The sequence below is a fragment of the Pteronotus mesoamericanus genome, unplaced genomic scaffold (assembly GCF_021234165.1).
Source record: "Pteronotus mesoamericanus isolate MK-2021 breed Mesoamerican mustached bat unplaced genomic scaffold, CSHL_Meso_final scaffold_651, whole genome shotgun sequence".
Taxonomy (NCBI): domain Eukaryota; kingdom Metazoa; phylum Chordata; class Mammalia; order Chiroptera; family Mormoopidae; genus Pteronotus; species Pteronotus mesoamericanus.
Genome location: NW_026555325.1, coordinates 8,890,013 through 8,902,643, shown reverse-complemented (window position 1 = coordinate 8,902,643; position 12,631 = coordinate 8,890,013). Strand labels below are relative to the sequence as shown.

Sequence of the window (12,631 nt, the reverse complement as noted above, 5' to 3'; positions counted from 1 at the left end):
CTTTCGCCCCATAGAGTTCTCCAGTTCTGTGAATGGTGTGCACCGTTTTCCGCCCAGTACGCTGTAGGATTTAGTGATGAGGATAATGATGCCAAAGGCTTGACTGGGGGAGGGGGGAGAGGAGTGGGGGGGAGCGGTGGGGGGGGGGCGTGGAGAAAGGAGGGAGGGAGGGAGGCGAGAGGGAGGGAGAGAGGAAGGGAGGGAGGTGGAATTTCATTTCTTCCACTAAAGCCTTTGCGGAGACTTCAAGGTATAATCTATCCCAGATCCTTTCCCAGAGAGAAACTTGGCGATCACGTTTTCACATGATGCTCACGCTCAGGGCGCTTCAATTATCCCTCCCCACAAAGATAGGTGGCGCGTGTTTCAGGGTCTCTCTCTCTCCTACAGAAAAGAAAAAGAAAAAAATGTCATTAGAAGAGGCGTAACACGTCAGTCCGTCCCCAGGTTGTGTTTCCTGGAGTGGCTAAAAGAGATCAGTTCTAACCTGCTCCGCAGGAATAACGGTCCTGCCTCCCGACACTCTTGGCGAGGTTTTGTACAGTTTGCTCCGGGAGCTGTTTCTTCGCTTCCACCTTTTTCTCCCCCACACTTCGCGGCTTCTTCATGCTTTTTCTTCTCACCATTTCTGGCCAAAACTACAAACAAGACTTCGCAGGTAGGTTTTTTTTTCCCTTTTCTTTTAATTCCTTTTTGGTATGATTACCCCCCTCCTTTCATTATTTTTCTCTTTTCAAGTGAGAATGTGAGTCCGAAGTGAGAAGGAGTGTCTGTGGGTAGGAATTTCAGGTGGGTTTAGCTCCTTTATGGCAAGCTTTTTCTAAGAGTGACTTCTTCGATTTCTCTCCCACTCCTACTCTCTCTGCTTCCTTTTCTCTCTCTTTTTTCTCCCCCAAATAATTTGCCCTGTACCTGTCCATTCAGGTAACCCAAGGTGTCTTTTGCTACCCAAGCTAGGAAAAGTTTTATTGAGAACTATATAATTGGAATAAAAACACTTCAAGGGGGGAGTTCCTGTTCTATGTTCACATCTAGTTCCAATTCATTGTATTCTGCAATTACAACTTGGCAAATACCTGTTAATAATTACAAAACTTGATCGATACAAACCTACCAAATTCGGGGTGAGTCTTTCTCTTAGATATGGCAGTCCATCCTCCTCTCCCACCGGAGAAGGCTGTTTTCTAAGCAGAAAGTGTCTGTTTTTTGTCTGCTTAGCGAGTTTCATTTCTTTATTTCATTCTTTGTGTGTGTATGTATGTGAAGTAACACCTCACTTCTGTGATGATAAATAAAGAAGTGAAAGTCCTCATGGAACTTGAGTCGTTTACCAAAGTAGGGGGGGGGGCCAGGGGGTCACTACAGCTGGGATGAAAACTGCTGTCAGGATATCAGGGTTTTAAATTAAGAATAACTTTTGAAATTGTATTTTAAATAGCACAGTAATATAGGTGGATCTAACAGGAGACACATACACACACTTATCCCATCCCATACTTTGGCACTGAAAAGTCCAGAGAGGCAGCAGAGTCCCCAGGAACAGCGGTGAGCCCTGCTAATATGAATGTGTTTATCTCCCACCTATATATACATACATATATATATATATATTTTTACATGTTCCCCCTATAATGAGGAAGGCAAGATTACTAACTCCAGAGTTAGAAATAACAGGCAAAGATAAAGTTTATAGCATAAATGCCCTGTCTCTCCCTCACACACATATGCTCATAAAACTAGCAGTTTACTTTATTAAACATGTATTTATATGCAATCGTGTGTAAGTCTCAGCAGGAATACAGACAGGCCAGCTGTTTCATCCCAGACACTTGTGTGACCATTTCTGTATTTCAGGATTTTCCCCCAACAATTTCAAATTAATAGAAGAGCCAAAAAATGACCAAATGTGTCAAACTTAAATTAAAATTCTCCCACTATGCCTAGGTTAAATTCAAGGTGCTTTCTAAATAATTCACTTCCTCTTCTCTCTGCTCCCCCCCACCCCCACCCCTCTCAGCAAACGTGTGGAAACTGATACTCACTTTCCAGGTTTTCCGCAAAGCTTCCAGCACGGGAGACAATAGGTACGGGGCGTGGGGACTGAGTGTGCTCGGCAGAGAAAGGGTTAATGGCCCTGTGTTACAGTTTGCATCTGTTACATCTTTTATAGCCCCCTGTTTAAACTAATCCTCGAGGCACAGCATCTTCCCAACCTCCACGGAGTTTCGGGATTCTCCTTCTCTCCTGCCTGCCTCCGAGGTCCCCCTTCTCCAAGTTTTGACAGTTTCAGCTGAAAAAATGCAGCGCCTCTCTCGAATTTTAGGTACAAAAGTTTCGACGCCAGAAAGGATACGATCATTTAGTGGAGCTTAAAAGTATTGCTGTAGCGGTTGGACTTTCTCTTTCCTTTCTTGAGGGGAAAAAAAATTTTTTTTTCTACTGGAACTATTTAAGGGAACCAGTGTGGGGGAGCATGTGTGTGAGTGAAGTGGGGGGAAATACTTAAGTAAATATTGTCAAAGTGGTGGAGGTGGTTGGGGAGGGAGGGACAGTGTCCAAAGAGGCTTATAATTATATTTTTTACTCTGGCGTGAAACGGGAAATCTTAATTTGGGGGTGGGGGGTGGGGGAGGAAGAAACTGTGCCTCGAACAACTCCAAACGGGGAGGGGAGGGGGCGCGGGGCGAGTGGGCTTCCTATAATTACTATTATCAATTTGCCCGAGTGCGCGTCCTCCGGGGGCTGTTTCTCGTTGTTTGTTTGTTTGTTTGTTTGTTTGTTTCCTCTGGGGAATGGGGTGGGGGTGAGACAAGATAAGAGCGAAAGAAAGCGTCACCTCACCCCAAGTTCCCGAGCCTGGCTGAGGACTTTTCGGAGGAAAAGGTCCGCCTAGCCCTGAGTCAAGCAGCCTTACTGTACCGCCGTGTGCATTCCCTCATTCGGTCAGGAGTTATGACTCATTTTGAAGATGTAATTCTTGTCTCTCTGATCCCCTCGCGGGTGCGACACACCAAACAGTAACAAACACAAAGCGCCTCGGGGCCAAGGCAGGGGTAGGGGGGCGGGGAGGGGGCCGCCGAAGTTTCGCTTTGGCGTTGGGGGGCGCGGATGGGTGCTCGCCGGGGCCCTGGCCCGGCTCCCCTGGGCGGCCCGCGCGCGTTTCAATGGGCGCGGGCGATGCCCACATTGTCGCTGTGTTTGGTTGCTAGATCGAGCCTGCGTGCTGCCGAAGCAGGGCGCCGAGTCCATGCGAACTGCCATCTGATCCGCTCTTATCAATGAAGCAGCCGATCATGGCGGATGGCCCCCGGTGCAAGAGGCGCAAACAAGCCAATCCCAGGAGGAAAAACGGTAAGAACCGGCCCGAACCAAACTTTTCCGGGCCACTCCGCGGCTCGAGACCCAGGGAGCAGGGAGGGGAAAGGGAAAAGGAACCGAGGCGGCGGCGCCCAGGGCTCGCGGGCGAGCCTCCCTCCGCGGCCGGCGCCGGAGCCCAGCGCGCGCGGTGACTGGACCGGGGGGAGTTGGGGAAGTGCCGGGCAAAGTGAGCGTCGGGCGCCGGCGGGCTTCGAGCGCGGGGGTCCGGACGGGGCCCCGCTCCCCCAGCCTCGCCGCCCCCTCGCGCCCCCGCCTCCGCCCTCTCTGTACCTCCGCCTCCCGCTCCGCTAGCTCCTTGGCCCGCCGGGTCCGCAGCGGGGCTGCGCGAGCGTCCGGCTAGGGCAGGGCGGGGGCCCGGGCGCCGGGTCGTGCGGGATCCCGGGGCGGGGGCGGGGGCGGCGGAGGGACGGCGAGGGAGAGATTGGGGTCCCGGGGTTGTGCCCCCACAAGGCTTAAAGTTTCTTGCCGGAGTCGCCCGGCTGCCTCTCCGTCCGCCAAGTAACGGTCCGCGGGCAGCGGGGCCCGGTTGGGCGCGCCCGGACTCCGGGGTGGGAGGGACTCGGCCGGCCCCGCGCGGGGTCCGGCGGGGTCCGGGCGGGCTTGGGGGCGGGTGGCGCTTCTCCAGCGGGCTCTGGCCCCTTGCCGGGGGCTGGCCGAGTCGAAGAGCGTAGGGGGACTTTTCTGAGCAGTTTCTACGTGGTCAGGAGCCCGCTATCCAGGCTGAGTCAGGAAGGAAGAAGAAGATGGGGGGTGTGAGAGGGACAGACTGATAGGAGATGGGAGATTAAAGCGGTGACAGTTTAGTAGGTCCATCTTGGAGAGAGGCAGAGGAGGAGGAAAGAGAGAGAGAGAGTAGGAGGGAGGGGGAGAGAGAGACCCACTAGGTATTACCCCCAAACAAAATCGTGGGAATAAAAGAGAAAAGTGATTGGCAAGAGCGCAGAAGGAACCTGGGGGAGGGGAGAGAGCCGGGGACCAGAGAGGGTACCGGGGGAGCTGAGGAGGAAACTGAGTTTAAAAAGAAAAACCAGCCCCCCAAAACAAACAGGCGAACCAGCGCCAGCTCAGCCTGGGAAATGAAAGTTCTCGCTCCCATTGCTGTCCACCGGATCACCCGGCCCGGGGCCGCGGTCACTCTCTGGAGCTGGACGCGGGGACGAGGCGCCGGCCGGCCTCCGGCCTCCCGCAAGCCTAGCCCGCTCCGCGCGGGGACTGCCCGGGCCCACTTGGAGCAACTTTCCTCTAGAGAAGACCATTGTGCGCGCCCCCAGCCTACCCCTGAGCTGCGCGGCGCGGGGAGGGGGCTGCTGGGGGCGCAGTGTGGGGTGCTGGAGGGAAAAAAACACAAAGACAGAGAATTTTGATTAGAGACAAATGAGGCTTCACCCTGTCTCTCTGTTCCTCTCTCCCCCTCTCTCCTTCTCTCTCTCTCTCTCTCTCTCTCTAGGTTTTGTGTGTGTGTGTGTCTGTGTGTGTCATTTGCTTGTTGTGGTGGAGGTGTCGAGCCATATGGGGGAGTGATAGAGGAATTTTAGTCAGAAACTCTTCGTTACGTTATCCTGCCTTTTCCCTTTGTGCTGCCTTTGATCTATTTGCTTGGCTTAGTATTACAAAAAACAAGTACAATAATATATTCCGAGCTGCTTCCCCAAGATCCAGTTCAGGCTGCCTCTTTTTAAGTCTCTCTCTCTCTCCCGCTCTCTCAATTTAATTTTTTCTTCACTCTAGTGTCTGGCATTATTTAAGGTGGTCCTTACACAGGAGACCTCCCCTTACCCATCACTGGGTAATTTAGTAGACACTAAAATTACACCTAGTGTCCCCCTCTCCTCTCTCATGTTTCCTCTGTACCTTTTATTAAATGTTGGTTATTGATTTTCTAAAATCAATGTCTGTTGTGAGCCCCCCCCCCAAGTATCTAAAGCACGTTGCTGATCAACTGGATAACAAAGCTTTGTGTCAAAGAGGCTTTTTTTCCTCCTATGTTAAACAGTCATTTTTTATTTTTTGAGAGAAAAGAAAATGAGATTTAAAGCAAGTTTCCCAGAAGTGTTCTTTTGCAGAAAAGGCTATTTAAAATGTTTGTTTCTTCTTGCTCGCCTCCTTCTACCCCCTGTGGGATTTTGCCACCATTGACCAGCCTGGCCCCGGCCGTGAGGTCAGGCCAGAGCCCAGGTCTGGGGAAACAGAGGGCTCCAGGCTTCCTGGGAACCTTGGGAGAGGAGGGGGAGGGTGGCTCACAGAGAGGCAGGCCTGCTGGGGGCTTCACAGGTGGACCGGGGCGCCAGCCAGGGGCTCACGCGTGGACTGTGCAACCATTTTCCCCTCTGCCCAGCCACTAACCTGGGAGAAGCCTCAACACTCCGAAATAGAAAGTTGAATTGCACATTTCAAGGCATTTAGCCCAGTCTCTGCACACTTAACAGCAAGCCTGTCCATCTCTTACAGCTTCTCAAACTTTGACTATTATCTGTCTCTTTTTCCAAATAATCTGTGGCAAAAGCATTCTGTGAATTGGTTACTTTTCAGTGTTTTTCTTTGGGTTTAATCTGACTGAGCAATGTCCTGGTTTTGAAAAGCAGGTATAAGAGTTTTTTCTCCCCTTTTTTCATTTTCTTTCTCATCAAGCATGTATCCAATGCCTTTCCCTTTGGGAATTGCCCGGATTTATCTGAACTGAGTGGATTTTTCTTCTTTCCTGGATTCATGGAAAAGATGTCACTTTTGAGCTTGTGTCTTTGCTGATAACACTAAATATGATGATGCTTATCAAAATCATATAGAAATTCCTGGAAAGAAATAATGGCAATACTAATCATAGAAGTGGAAGCTGCAAGGAAAAAAGGGAAAAAGATGGTCATCCAGGAAATTAGAATGGCACTTTATATAATTTTAATGAAGTCAACAGTGTATATATAGACTAAGGTGACAAGGAGATAAAATGTGTAAAGCTGTGTGTGCGCACACACATGTGCAAAAGGCCGGTCAAGAACTGGGGGTTAGAACACAAGATTTTAAACGATTATTAAAAAGCAAAGGAGAAGGAGGCAGTTCGAGGAAAATAAATGTACAAAGAGAGAAACAGGAATCTAAAATCCAGCCTTTCAGATTCTCAGGCTAAAAAGATGCCTGGCAGAGACCGTGCCAGGGCCAAGTTAATCCATAGCGCACAGTCTCCTTTGCCCCACATAGAAAGGACGAAATCTCTTCCCAGAAAAATAAGATGTCCAGGAGGAAAGGGGGAGAGGGGTGAGGGGAAAGGAGGCAAAAAGCAAGTCCTCACAGACAAGAATGTGTGTCCGTTTCAAGAAAGTTCAGTCAGATGATCTTCAGTCGCCTGACTCACTTTGTAACACTTTCACTGAAGCAGTGGAGGAGGGGGAAACCCACCCCCCTTGCCATTCCCCTGATATACCCCCCTATCTCCACACAGCCTTGGAGGCAGAAATGAGCACTAGGGGCTCCAGATGCCCGGCTGCTGCCGCCACTGGCACAGCCCGGTTGTAACTTGCAAAGTTTGTTGCTTTAGCCCCTGAAGCGGGCATGGGCTCCTAGGGATGCCACGGCTTCCCTCCTGCCTCCTGCGGAGCCTGGGAAGACCAGCCTGCCTTCCCAGCCCACCACCTTCCAGCAGCATCAGCCTCTGGAAAATTGCACATACCCATGCACATTGTAACAAAATCAAATCCAGAAACAGCTTGTTTCAGAAAAGAGAATGAAGTTGTCTTTCACATGAAAACTGAATTCAGAGCAGAGGGAACAAGGAGATGGAGGAAAGGAAGAAAAGTTAAATTTGATTGTTCTTCAAAGTTTCAGCTAAGGGTTTGGGGATTGTATGGGGAGTGGGGGAGATTTTTACAAACGCCTTTGGCCTCTGATTTTCAGTGATAAAGAAAGGGGATAAAGTTGGATGTTTTCAGGTCTTTGGATTTTAGAGGAGGAACATCGGATGAGGAGAAATGATTATCCTTGTTTAAGATAAGTCCTCACTTTTTACCACTTCCTTGAAGAGAGCGGAGGAGCTGGTGGTGCTGCTCAGAGGCTATAGAGGACACTGAGGTTGCTCCCGTTTCAGAGATGCTTAAATGAAAAGGCAGAGAAATGCAGTCAGGCCCTTCAACAGGATGTCGCTCCTCTCTGAGAGGTGAAGTTGGGATGGGGCAGCCTCCACTTCAAAGCCTCTCAGTGCACACTGAGGCAGGGAAGTTTCCTTCGGATTATAGTCGGTTCAGATTTGGTTATGTTTGCAAGTGTGAAAATCTTTTGCCACTAGCCTTCTTCCTAAAGTTGATGAGCTTAATAGGAAGCCTGTGTTGCTGGCACTCAAAGCACACAGAGGCAGTTTGTGTGGCAGGTACCAGGCAGTTACAAGGACGCTCCAAATACGCCCATCTCCATCCTTTTCTCTCTGTGAAGATCTTCTGCAAGTTCTGTCATGCTGCACACACAGGAGGCTGGGGGCTATGTATATAGACTCATCTATTTGTTTTATTTCGGTTTGGGAAAACCAAGTCAATTGAGATAGAAACATGCCTTCCTTCGTAGCAGAGCCACCAGCCTGCTGGCATGATGGCTTGACGCTCCACCAGGGGTGAGGGTCGGCTAAGGATTTGAAACTTTACATTGTTTCTCTGTTGCCACATAAAAATAAATTCGTGTCTTTCAGCCTTTATTTCCAAAGACGAATAAAGCCAAGATTAAAAGTTCCCCCCAAGCTGCTATGTCATATGTTTCAGATGCTTCCTTTTTGCTAGCTTAATTAGCTCAAAGTAAAGAAAATTCCAAGAGGTTATCAAAGACCCTAATACTGTGTTCAGGATATTTCCTGGGAAAATAACCTTAGCACAGTGTGTGCCCAGAAGGTAGGAAAGCAGGGTGTTGCTCGCTCTCTAGCAGAGCCGCGTTTATTCCAAGATGTGGGAGATCCTTTTCCTTACAGCAGTTTTTGTCATCTGCATTCTTCCAAGGCTTTTAAGGTGCATTTTCTTCTGTGTGAAAGGGAACTCTTTGTCCTTCTCTTCTCCAGCACCGTGGCTTCCCAAGGTAGACACTATTTTGTGCCTGTCACAGAGAGAGGGAGTGCAGGTTTGCAATGCTCACAGACAATTGATTGTCTGCCCTAATGTGTTTCATTTACATGTTTATAACGTCAATGGTGCTGGGGTGTCCACTGTACCATTCATTCCTGCATTCCCACAAGGGGGCAATTGTCTGAATGGCCAAGTCAGACACCTTTTTGATTGCTCTTTGGTTGTCTTTTTAGAGCAAAGAGATAAAGGAGGAAAATCTGTGATGCAGAAACACTAGTTGAAAATATACAGAATTAAATGTCACCACAAAAGCAGATGTTAACATAGCCCCAATATGCTTTTTAGCCAAGATATGAAGGTTGAAAAAAATAATAATAATTCAGAGCAGAGGGAAGGATGATTTAAAACCAATAAATATAGCCCTACTTCCCCCTCCCTATTTCTTTTCTTTCTTTAGCAATCAGAAGATAAAATGTGATTTTCCTTTTCATTTTTAAACCTTGAAACATCTAGGCACCTCCTCATTATTTGTGTGTTTGCTGTGATTTGTGAATTTGGTATATATTTACATAGCTCTGTTTATGCCAATAGCATCAGTTTACCATTTGGAAATCTATTGAATGATTATTTGGGCTGTGGGGAGTGTAAACTTTTAAAAAGTAAGAGCCAAGTATTTCTTCATCAAGCATTTTTTTTTTGTAAGGAAAGCAGTAATAATCAGTAGACTCTATGGAAGTCTTTGCCTTAATAGCTATGTGCCAAATACTTTTATCTTGGGTGACAGTTGTGTCAGAGTGAAAGCTCTCAGGAAAAGTGTAACTAGTAGTTACAAAGTAAATAAAGAATTTTGTTTGAAGGTGTTCTGTACTGTTTTTATACTTTGTGTGTGTTGTCTTGTGTTTCCTCTGAGAGAGGCAAGAAGAAGAGGCATCCATGCCTGTGTTTTTTGGCTTTTTCTCTTCCGTCAGTTCTCCCTTCCATATTATGCATGTATGTAATACACATGAGTACACCTGCTTTACAAAAAAAAAAAAAAAAAAAAAAAAAAAGGATTTCACAGTTCAGATGGTGCCTTGCTGGTTCATTTAGGAAATACACTTATTAGAAGTTGGTCTGATTTTGCGTGTGGTCCATAAAGAGAGAAAATACTAACTCTTGTGTCATATGGTGGAAGGTAAATGGGGTGGTGGTGGCGGTGTAAAACTTTTATAATTTTGTAGTAAATAAGAAAGAAAAATATCGTCAGTCTGTGAAAAGATTTTTGCCTCTCGGAGAAGACACACACAGTAGCTGCACCGTTAGCTGAACCCCTGACACGGCGGTCTTTTGAATGCCTTAGGTATGATTTCACTTTCGCTCACATCAATGCTGACCTGAATGCCTTTCATATCTGATCCGCTGTGTCTCTCCCAGTAAACATCCCCTGAGGGGAGAACAAAGAAAGGAGCTCTTCTTCTTCTTAATCACAATTCAGCCCTTTCACCGCCGGCAGGCTCCATTTGCATTCTGCCACAGAAAGCCAAGATGAAAAGAGAGAGAGAGAGGGAGAGAGAGAGAGAGAGAGAGAGAGAGAGAGAGAAAAGAGTGGAGAAGGGAGGCATAGGGTAGTGGCTGAGTAAAATAACTTAGGTGTTTGTGGCTGTTTGTTGGGCTTTCCCTAGTTACCAGCCTTATATAGTTGATGCTCAACCAGGCCCTGTCCCTCCTGACAGGCATATAGTGTTACAAGATGGCATGTCTGTACTATTCATGGCCACCCGCTCAACACTTGAGGTAAAAAGTGTCAGGGAGGGATCAGATTCTCTCCCAGAAGCCTGTTAGACTTGGGGTTAGGTGTGTGGGCTTCCTATTCTTGAGTGCTGCCTACTGTTTGGCTTTAGTCTGATTGTTTACCATCAGACAGGGGAGGTGAGGGCACGAGGGGGGGGCGGGGGCTGTAAGCTGGAGATGGCTCAGAGAGAGAGAGAGAGAGAGAGAGAGAGAAGGGATATAGTCTCCGGAGGCCCTGGTCTGGTTTCAGTGATGGGTGTCTGGCCCAGAGAAAAAGGGAGAAGTGCCCAAACATACTGATAAATCTTCAGGAAAACTGGAAAAGACTTTCCCATTTTTTCCCCTGACTTTTTATGATAATTCATATTTTCAAATGAAAGGGGAAAAAAGCCAAGAAAGAAACTCTCAAATGAGCCAAAGAGGAAAAAAAAATTCTCTGAAAAGAATTTTAGGGGGAAAAGTTGTTCTATTTTAAAAAGCTTTGAGGGCTGTAAAGTGCCACGTTTTTCACACCTTCTCCATACTTTTTTTTCAGATTTTTTTAGTATGTTTAACATTTGTGAGATGACAGCCTTTTTGTATCTCAAACTGGATGCTGCAAGATTTATAGGGAGGGGTTGGTGGTGTTCACGTTCTATTGAGAGAGAAGGTTTATGCCTAAAGGGCTCCTTCTTACTGGGAACTGTTTAAACCCTCGCAGGCGGACCTGTCAGGTTTTACTGTGTTATTTGCCTCCATTTTCAACATGCAAAAGTAACATGCAGTTAATGGTACTGGAATGAGACCACAGCAAGAGCAGAAACCTCTCGTGACAACTTTTCAGCTACATTATCTTGCTCCTAAACTGTCTTTTTTTTTTTCCCCCCTCTCTCTCTTTCTGAAACCACTTTGAAGATACCAACAGTTTTTCTTCAACAATTAGATTAAGCATGCAACACACACACACACACACACACACACACACACACAACTTTGGAAGGGCAATCGCTTCAAACAGCAGGCTGAAGAATTGGAAATGTGGCTTTTCGGATAACTATCGTGACAGATTTCACTTATAAGAGCAAAACTAGTGGAGATATTAGAAGTTGTATAGAACATGTGACACAGATTCCTGATTTTTTTTCCCAGAAGATTTACAGAATTTACAAAAAGAGATTATCCCTACACCTTCCACCCCTCCTATCCACCCCCATGACCCAAGCAATGAAGGATTTAGGCAGATTTACTTCAGTAAACACCTTTGGACACTTTGAGGGGAAAGTGGGAGTCTGTTTGCAAAAGAAGGCTTTTGTTAAGTGAGGTACTGGGGATAATGCTTTACCAGGCAGCTGTGATATTAACCTACCCAGCAATGCGGGAACACTCTTTAACTCTTTGAGTGCCTGGCCCTTTGCGCTCAGCAGATAAAATCCTAGCTCTCCAAAGACACTTAGAATTCTGGCTCTAACAGTTTATTATTCAGACAAGTCTTGTAGACATGAAAACTGTTCAAGCTTTTAAAACAATGTGGTTTAATTAGATGAAGTGGACTTACATTGCTCATAAGCCCTCCAAATGGTGGTTTATAATTGGCAAGGAGGAAAAAAAAAAAAAAGAAAGGAATCAGACAGCACATTAAAAATTCCAGGAAATATCTTTAGAAAAGCTATTTTCATTTCTAGCTTTTAAAATATTAGTCTATGGTAGCTAGAGGGAATGAAGCAGCTGGGGCCTCCCTCCTTCCTATAAAAGACACCAGAAGTTTGCGAAGAAGGGGCTTCAACTCGAAAAGCTGCAAGAGGCCAGTTCGGACAGTGACATTATCACAGCGCTCACATCTTTTCAAGGGGGAAGTGTTGCCTATCTTTCCGAGCTTGGGAAGTCATGTGAACGTCAGAATCAGGGCCTCAGGCTGGCTCTTACCAACTTGAGACTTTTCAAAGCAAGCAGAGAGACATCATAAGAGGAAGGAGTTAATAGTTATTTTTTGCTGGGCACCAGAATAACGTTACAGGTGTTGCAATTGGGCTTAAATAAGATTGCCTTATTTAGTTTCAAAAAAGAGTGTAGGTGTCAACGTTGGAGCAGTCACAAATGTGTGAGAAAGTAAAGGGTATGAGACATGACAGAATTAAAGGTGTCTGCTATGTTGTTACACCGTGTGTCAGGCGGCAAGCTCCCTTTGTCACAGCCTCCTGGTGATTTGACAGCGCAGATCTACTTCCCTTCTAGGTGAAACAGCATTTTTTAACTGGAGTTATAAATATGGTACATCCTTCGCGTTGCACCCTGCCTCCCAGATCCATGAATCCTATTTGAAAGCATCTTGCCCTGAGACACAATGAACAAACGCTGTATACAGGGGGCTGTGTGTGCGGGGGCCGGGCACCGCCAGCATCACAGTAGCTGGCATTGACTGTTGTTTGGCAAGAAGGTCCTCTGCCAAATCATCCAATAATTAAGTTTTATGTTAT

At 47.0% G+C, this 12,631-nt stretch overlaps 1 protein-coding gene across 2 annotated transcripts in view; it reads left to right on the top strand.

Annotated features, from left to right (window-relative positions):
• Positions 1–262: 262 nt before the first annotated feature.
• Positions 263–12,631, top strand: part of ZEB2 (zinc finger E-box binding homeobox 2) — a 131,873-nt gene continuing 119,504 nt past the window's right edge. The window contains exons 1-2 of one of the 2 annotated variants that reach the window (XM_054562743.1): positions 263–658; positions 3,210–3,351. In XM_054562743.1, coding sequence (XP_054418718.1) covers positions 3,279–3,351 — 73 coding nt within the window. In that variant the 5' untranslated portion in view covers positions 263–658; positions 3,210–3,278. Of the gene's footprint in view, positions 659–3,096; positions 3,352–12,631 lie in introns of those variants that run through there. The other variant, XM_054562742.1, reaches the window with a different exon arrangement.